This window comes from Nipponia nippon, unplaced genomic scaffold, assembly GCF_047370975.1.
Source record: "Nipponia nippon isolate SJK-2023a ecotype South Korea unplaced genomic scaffold, ASM4737097v1 scaffold_53, whole genome shotgun sequence".
Taxonomy (NCBI): domain Eukaryota; kingdom Metazoa; phylum Chordata; class Aves; order Pelecaniformes; family Threskiornithidae; genus Nipponia; species Nipponia nippon.
Genome location: NW_028262373.1, coordinates 13766 through 22178, shown reverse-complemented (window position 1 = coordinate 22178; position 8413 = coordinate 13766). Strand labels below are relative to the sequence as shown.

Sequence of the window (8413 nt, the reverse complement as noted above, 5' to 3'; positions counted from 1 at the left end):
CCCCGGGCAGATCCCCTCCACCGGGGGTGTCCCCTCGCCCCTTCCCATCCCACAGCCTCCCAGCCACCCGGCATCCAGGATCCCCGCTGACCCCACAGCCCCCGGGGAACCAGGCGCCGGGGTGCTCGGGAGGAGGTTTGCAGCCACCCGAGTTGGGGGTGGGGGGTGTCTCCGCCCCCCTGGCCCTGCCTTCCCGTCAGTCTGTCCGTCCGCCTGCCCCTCCGCCTCTTTCTCCACCGCAGCCGTCCCTCTGCTTACGTAGCCCTGCATCTTCCCGTCTGCCCGAACGCCTCTTGCTCTGTCTCTCCATCCCTCCCCCTTCTGTCCCTGTGTCTCGTCCGTCTGCCCCTTACTCTCTCTCCCCCTCCTCTTCCACCTCTCCGTCCATCTGACTGTCAGTCCATCCCTCCTGACTCTGGCCTTGATTCTGGTGAGTGCCTGCTTGTTTGTGCTTTGCTTTGTTATTCCGTCCTTACGCTCTCTTCATTATCCCTGTTCCCTGGGGAGAGCTTGCCCCTATTCAATCCATCCCTCTGCCCATCCCTCTCCCCTACTCCCCTGAGGACTTACACCCTATTTGCTCTGTCTGTCCACCCCTGATGGTGGGGTGGGGATTTTTCTGGTGCTCCCCACTCTGTCACCTCAGAGCGGGACCTGGGGAAATTGAGGCAAATGTGTCTGAACCAGAGAGATCTATGCGGATGGGTTTGGAGTGGAGGGCCCTCCCTTGCACCTGCCACTTGGCCACAAGACAGCCAGATATCACTTGAACTACACCCTCCCCCCAGTGCCTTTCTGGGATTTGCTCTGCAATCATGGAATACCTGACCCTCACCTCATTTCTCTCTCCATCATGTTTCCCCTTATTATCTGGACTTTCAACCTGCCCTCGCAGGTGCTCTCTCTCGTGCAGCTGCATTCACACAAGACTCTTTGTGATGGGTACCTGCTCATCTCTTCTAAAATGGACCCCTCCACCTGTTCATCCACCCATTTCAACAAAAATTCTAATGTCTCTCCGCTTCTCCACCTATGCATCCATCTGTCCCAAAATGGACCTCGTCTGCCAATCTACCTATCCGGCCATGGATGGATAGCCATGTATTGTTCATCCCAATATAGTCCCATGCATCCGTCTATCCGTCCATCCGTCCATCCATCCATCCATCCATCCATCCATCCATCCACTCTTGCTTTGACACCTTCTTCCCTCCATCTCCCCTTGCTATCCCTCAGTTCTCTTTAAGATTCTCCCATGGGGGGGGGGGGGGTGCAGACCTCCGCAATGCAGAGATACTCCCGGTGACGTCATGAACAGGGATTTCTGAAGCCCTGGGTTTGCTCTGGCTGAACCTGGTGCGCTGGGGCTTCCAGCTGTGTGTGTAGGACTGGGGAAATGGCAAGGAATCTTCACCAAATAGGGGCTGCCTGGTGGTTTCTGTGGATCTCTCCTCTTACAGGAGACTCTTCTTGTCTGCAGGTCTCCAGAAATGTGGCGTCAGAGCTTTGGACTTCTAGAAAAATCCTACGCCCATGATGGTGAGCTGGGGACAGACAGCGGAGGGACATTTGGGGGACGGGGGATGCTCCCAAAGGGGGACAAAGACAGGAGAAGGATAGGCAGCCACAGGGGGAAATATCTGGACTGGATCTTCCCAGAGTGAAACAAGGATGGGAATGGTCAAGAGCTCTACAGGAACCGGGTGGGCACCAGAGGTATGGGGAAAAAGGGAAGCTGGGGCAGTGAGGGACAGATGCTGTTCTATGGCAGGCTCACACTAGACCCTCAGTAACGGTCACCTAGTCTTGGTTTCCAGGGTGGGAACAACCACATACTTGAAGTAGCCCCAGCCACCTCCTTGTGTCGTTCATGTGTGCTGATGGACACGTTGCATCTCTCCCAACAGCAGCAGGATCCTTTTTCCTGGGGAAGTGGCTCTACGAGTCCCTGTGCTCAGTGCCTCTGTGTGGTGCTGTGGTGGATGTTGCTATCCAGGATTACGTGGCTGACGTGGCCTCCGAACTCATCTACCAGAACAAGAGCCAGATCTCCAAAGAAGTCCTCTTTGCCTTCCCCCTGGGCCCCCACATGGCCATCTACTCCTTCCAGGTCCGCAGCGAGGATGCCAAGGTCCAGGCCATGCTGCGGGATGAGGTACCAGCATCCAGGGACAAATGGGCAAACCACCACAGGAGCATGGGGTGAGCAGCCCATGGCCTGCATGGTGATCAGCTTTCTGTCCCTCCCTTTCCCACCCAGGTCCAGCAGTCTCATGAGGCTATAGGAGGCTGGGAGAATCTGGAATACCTTCAGAATGAGTCTAGGTATGCAGGCGAGGTGTTTGCCTGCTTCCTGGGCACCCTGTCCCCCGGCAGGGAGGTGGTCGTGACCTTGCACTATGTCCAAGAGCTGCCACGGAAGCCCGATGGAGCAGCCCAGTTTGTGCTGCCACCCACGCTGCATCCCTACACAAAACACTATGGTGAGTGACCCCACAAGGCACCTGCCCTCCCAGTCACACACCCCACAGAAGGGTCACAGACTCCCCATGTACTTTACGAACAGGCACGATGCAACTTCCCTTGGCACCCGCAGGGGGACACACCTTTTTCCCCCGTGCAGCCCCTGGACAGATCCACGTATTCTCCCTTGTGCCCCATGAGGGGATCCACACTTCCCACACACATTTCCCATAAACGGACTCATGGACCGCTCCATACACCTTATTGACAACCCCCAATTCTCTCCCAATTCTCTCCATATGTCCTATATATGGATGCCACATCCTGCCCCAGCCCCGCAGGGAGAGCCTTTGCCCTCCCCAGTGCCATGTTTCTCCTTGCAGCCTGGAACTGTCTCACTAGCAAGCTGCACTACAGCCTGCTGCTCACCGCTAGCCTGCAGTCACCCCGTGGAGTGGCCAATGTCCAGGCCAACTTTGCCCTCACCCCTTTGATCTACACTGCCCAGGACCGCAGCACTGCACAGGTACGCCCTCCTGAGTGCCAGGATCCTGGGGGGAGTTGGGGGGTGGGGTGTCATCCCTGAGAAAAAGGGAATGTACTGGGATCAGTGCCTGTGCTCCTGGCCAAATGCTGGGTCTGGTCCCCTCCTCCTGTGTACGACCAGGCACCCTTTCTCCAGGTCTCACTGGATGGCAGCCCCCCAAGTCATGATGATTTGGAGCTGCTGGTGTATTTTGGAGACCCCACTGAAGTCAGTGCTGTGGTGGAGAAGGGAGACCCTGGGGCCCCTCCAGGTGAGCGCAGCTGGGGACGGAACATGGGGGCACCTCTGGGTTGCAGGAGGCATTGGCCATGGGGGCACACTGGGGATTCTGTGGGGTGAGGTATCATTGGACACTGGGATGGGAGTGGGAGGCATTCAGGTGGGATAGTTTGGGTCCTGGGGCTCCAGGGTGGGCTGCTGGGGACACTGTGGTGAGGTATCAGATAGAGCAGCATGCACACGGGAAGTTCTATGCCAGGGCTCACTGGGTAGCTGTATTGGAGGCACTGGGTTGGAATACATGGGACACTGGGCTGTGCACCTCGTGGAGAGTACTGTGGGGTTTTGAGGTACCAGTGTGGGGCATCAGGGGCCCTGGGATGGGTAGAAGCTGAAAGCACAACGAGAGTCAGAACCAGGATGAGGAGAGGGTCTCTATCTGGCCTTAATCCCACCCCATACCTCCTCAAGGCTCCCTGCTTGGTGACCGCATGGTGTTGGTGACGCTGGCGCCCAGCATCCCTGAGGCAGTGCCTGGGCAGCGCCAGTCTGGAGAGTTCATCTTCCTCCTGGACACCACTTTCCTTGAGCATGCACAGGTACCCCCGCAGAGCAGGGACCAGGATGGAGTGGAGGAGCAGGCTGGTGGGGAGAGGGCCAGGGCAGGCATTTGCAGAGGGACAGAGACGTGAAGGGGGACTGCTGGGGCCTGAAATGGTCCTGAAATATCTCAGCTGCCCAGCAGAGTTCAGGGCACTGGCTTGGCTCATCCAAGGGAGTCCAGGGGCTGTAGGAGGACCAGACGATGGGCAAAGGCATCTGTAGCCCCCCAAGTGCCTCCCAAGACTTGCCTGCTGTGTCTTTCCACAGGACTCCCTGCCCTTCCTTCTCAAAAGCCTGCCCCTGGGCTGCTACTTCAACATCTACTGCTACGGAGAAACCTCTGTGGGCATCTACCCGTGCGCAAACATGGGGCAGGCTGAGTGCTATGGGGCTGGATTAGGTGCTGGTGGGTAGGGCTGGATACTGTGGGGCATGGCTGGGTGCTGTGGGGCTGGAATGGGTGCTACGGGGCAGGGTTAGATGCTGGAGGGCAGGTGTGCATGCTCTGAAATCGGCTGGTTGGTATGGGGCAAGGTTGGGTACTGGAGGGCTCGACTGGTTACTGTAGGGCAGAGCTGGATTCTGGGGATGGGATCTTTGTGGCATTATGGGACAGCACCTCCTGGGGTTCTGTTGAGCAAAGTCTTGTAGGAGCTATGAAGGCAGGTCTCTTCAAGAACTACTATGGGGCAAGGACTTGCAGAGGACCCTAGGGCAGAGCTGTGGGAAGTGCTATGGGGCAGGGTCTCAGGGAGCACTAAGCACAGAGCAATGTGCTCTCCAACATGCTGTGCTCCCTGCAGGCAAAGCGTTGAATATACTCAGGACAACCTGACCGAGGCCATGCGGCGCATCCCCTCCACCGGCTCCAGTTTGGATGACACCAATCTGCTGGGAACCCTCCGCTCAATCTACAATACCCCTCGCCCCCACGGGCATACGCGCCAGGTCTGGGTGCAGGGGCATGGAGGGGTGGAGGGACAGGTGTCTCAGGAGGAGAGAGAGGACACAGGAGCGTGGGTGGAAGGAGCCACCCAAAGTACATGATGGTCACAAGGGAACAAGAAGAATACTGTGGGGTGTGGGGGAATGAGAAGTGAGTCTATATCTTTGGGGGTTCCTGTCCCTGAGTGGATCTCTCTCCCTCGGGTAGTCTCTCTACAAGGGCTCGCTCTCCTGGGCCCCTCTCTCCATTTCAGGGGCCTGCTCTCCCGGGTTTGGGGTGCCTGTGCAGGGCCCTGCCACTCATGTCCCCTGTCTCCCAGCTCTTCATCTTCATGGCCAGGCTACCCCCGGACGAGGAAGTCATTGCAGCTGAGGTCAGCCGTCACCGCAACAGCCACCGGTAATTGGGACTCTCTGCCCCCAGTCCTCCAGTCACCCTTTGGTTGTCCAGCCCTTTCCATCCCTGCTGAGGACCCCTGTTCACCAGTGCCTGTCCCAATCCTTGGGCCCCTCCAGTGCCCCCAAGACCCTTCCCACCTTGCACAGCTCTCCTGTGCCAAGTCTCCCTGTGGGAGTCTTTGCTTACTACTCCCACAACCACGGCACCCTTCACACAGTGAGCAGGGAGACTGAGGCACAGGGCTTGTACACCCTGATGTGCCCCCAAGCTGTGCCCCAGCTCCACTAGACTGACCCCAGCTCTACCCCAAGTCCCAGCTCTCCTCTGCCAGCTCCCTGTCTAACCCCACCTCCAACCCCAGTCCCTCACGCCCTGCTCTTCCTCCTGCCCCCTTGTTCTGCACCCCAGCTTTGTTTCCCCCAGCTTTAACTCCAGCCTGTGCTCTCCAGCTCTACCCCAACATCCTTGTACCCACCTCTGGCTCTCATTTCTGACACCTTTCTCTGCTTCCCCCATAGGTGTTTCTCCTTCTGCTTCTCTCGGGACAGTGTTACGCTGGCTACGGCCCTGGCCAGGGAGACAGGGGGTGAAGCTACCTACGTCTCCTCTGACAACAGCGTGACAGTTGTGGTAGGAACCCAGGAGCCCTGGCAGGTTCCCCGCTATTCCACAGACACACTGGCTTCCAAGTACCCCAGCACCTGGACACAGTAGTCAAGACCCAGCTGCCCCAGGAACCCAGGCACTCAGGCTTCCCCTGACTCTACCCCACCACCCCACCCCACTGAGAACACAGGTGCCTGGGCTTCTGCCCCGCTATAACCCACAGACCTGACTGCGCCAAGGGAACCCAGCTGGTGCAGGCTACCCCACACATTCCCCTGTCCCGCAGGGAACCCTGACACCAGGGGCCGTGGGCTGAACCCTGGTGGAGCTGCAAACCGTGGTGTCCTGCCCTCTGTCCCCAGGTGTTGAAGTGCCTGAAGGAGGCTCTCAAGCCAGCAGCTGAGGGAGTGTCTCTGAGCTGGACCCTGCCCCGTGGCCTGGAGGTTGAGGTGCTGGGGGACACCCCTCAGTCCATCTTTCGGGATGAACACAGCCTCGTCTATGCCCAGATCCATGGACAGGCACAGGTGAGAGCTGGGACTAGAGTCACCCCCACTTACCTCCCAGTAACGACCAGTAATCTTTCAGTAACTTCCCAATATCCCCCAGTAACCATCTTGTGTCCCCAGTAACCTCCAGTAGCTTTCCCATGTGTTCCCAGGATACGATGGTGGCCAAGGGGGTCATGACCTTGCAGTACAGCCTGGATGGCCAGGATGTCAGTCACACAATTGAATTCCCGCTGTGCCCGCAGGCAGATGGCCGGTGAGAGCCTGTCCTAAGGGAAGCTGCATGCATCCCCCTCATTTCTAACATGGACTCCAGCTGAGAGGGGGCCCAGTTAGCTTATGCATTCTCACCTTCCACACACAATCCCAAACTGGCAGAGAACGCAGGTGCCCAAGCACGGCCTCCTTCCCTGCTTTGACCCCACCGTGGTAGGACCCAGGAACCTGGGCATCACTTCCCTCCAGACAGACGAGGACCCAGGCAGCCACATTTTCCCTCTGTCCACCCTCACCCCTGAAGGGAGAGAACTCAGGTGTCCAGGCTCTCTCTCTGTCCACCTTTCCTCAGCATGGAGATGAGCCAGGTGTTCAGGCCTCACCCTGCTCTGTCCCCAGGCTGGCTGTGCATCGTCTGGCCGCGAGACACTTGCTGAAGAGGTTGTTGCTAGAGGCTGTGAGTGGGTCAGGGGATGAACCAAGGCACCGTGCAGTTGAGGTGAGCCTCACTTCAGGGATCATCTGCCCCTTTACCAGCTATGTGGGGGTTCGCACATCACAGAGGGTCACCTGGTACCGAGGTAAGGAAAGACACCTGCGAGGAAGAGCTGGTGGGGCAGCTCCGTGGGATGTTCTCACTCCACTGGAGCTGGAACCCCAGCCACAGAGCACCCCCAGTCTCATGGGGTAGGCCCCATCACCACCAGGTGCTTCTTTCCCATGTGCTTAATTCAGCCCCTTTCTCTGTTTGCCCTCAAAGGGCCCCTGGCACTGTTGCCGCCCCGCCAGTCACTCATCCCCTGCCAGATTGTTGAGCTTTGTGGCTCGGGTAGAGTCTCTTCCTGCTTTCCTAAGACCATCTGGGAACCACCTGGCTGGCTGACAGCAGCGCGTGAGTCATGGCTTGCCCTCCGTCGACTCACCCGTGGCATTGCTGCCCTGCCCCAGGGGGGGGCTTGCTCAAAAGGGAGGGGGTAATCTAATGTCTTACAGGAGGGTTATGCTGCCATGTCTTGCCCATGGCATGGAAACCAATGAATTTTGCCTTTAACCCTTCCCTTAGTTACCCTTAAACCTGCAAGTCCTTCAGCGAATCCGAGACCCAGCTCAGGGGCACCCAGGGAGGGGACAGGGATGGTGCTGGATCATAAATACACCTTTGGATAAGATGTGTTGGGGGGCTATCAAGAGAGGTCTTGGGACGTGGCTGGGCAGGAATGCCAGGAGAAGAGGCAGTGGTCCAAGTTGGGGATGAGTTAGGGGTGTCCAGAAAGGGCTGTGGATGGGAGTGCTTGGGGGACATGCAGGAAGGAGCTTAGACTGCAGGTAGCTGCCTGAAGAAGAGCAGAGATAATGTTGTGGGGCATTGCACAGAGGAGTAGAGAGGGGTCACCTTCCTGTGATTCTCCCAACCCTCCTGTTCACACCTTCTCCCACAGCATGTGAACCACCACGACCATTTATTTCTTCTCTCAAGCATGTGGATCCCATGGCATTTGTTTTGCGCTCTCCAGTTTTTGAGCCTTGGTTCACCAAAGATTTTACTGAGTGCCAGAAGCTGGTGGCACTGCAGAATCTAGACGGCTCCTGGGCCCTCAGCTCAGGACTCGCCTCTGTGCTGGAAATCGATGAGGCTGAACTCAAGGGAAAGCTGCCTGGTGAGGTAAGGGGAGAACCTCTTATGGTGGCGGCGTGTCATCCTGGGGCAGTGGGAAACCCTTGGCTCATGGCAACACTGGCAGCCAGAGAGCAATGAAGGGATCAGAAAGCAGGAGCCACAACGGAAAGGGTGGGAAGCAGTGACGGGGCAGGGAGGATGCTCAGCACTGCCTGCTGCTTTGAGACATTGTTCTCCTACAGGTCATGGAGCCAAGTATCTGGGCCACAGTGCTGGCTGTGACCTGG

General features: G+C 57.9%; 1 protein-coding gene across 1 annotated transcript; it reads left to right on the top strand.

Moving 5' to 3' along the window:
* The first annotated feature begins 292 nt into the window (after positions 1-292).
* On the top strand, positions 293-7486 carry LOC148051814 (von Willebrand factor A domain-containing protein 5A-like). The gene is made up of 15 exons (XM_087735256.1): positions 293-430; positions 1481-1539; positions 1908-2155; positions 2261-2483; positions 2847-2989; positions 3146-3260; positions 3701-3828; positions 4100-4188; positions 4636-4780; positions 5098-5177; positions 5696-5807; positions 6146-6310; positions 6445-6548; positions 6908-7089; positions 7269-7486. The coding sequence occupies exons 2-15, from the start codon at positions 1491-1493 to the stop codon at positions 7484-7486; spliced, it is 2001 nt and encodes a 666-aa protein (XP_087591382.1). The 5' UTR covers positions 293-430; positions 1481-1490.
* Positions 7487-8413: the final 927 nt, after the last annotated feature.

Bases quoted from the DNA above. Each gene is read 5' to 3' on its own strand.
- LOC148051814 (XM_087735256.1), top strand. From the start codon at position 1,491: ATGTGGCGTCAGAGCTTTGGACTTCTAGAAAAATCCTACGCCCATGAT. The intron at 1,540-1,907 runs GTGAGCTGGGGA...CTCTCCCAACAG, and splicing joins AAAATCCTACGCCCATGATG to CAGCAGGATCCTTTTTCCTG. The intron at 3,829-4,099 runs GTACCCCCGCAG...GTCTTTCCACAG, and splicing joins CTTTCCTTGAGCATGCACAG to GACTCCCTGCCCTTCCTTCT.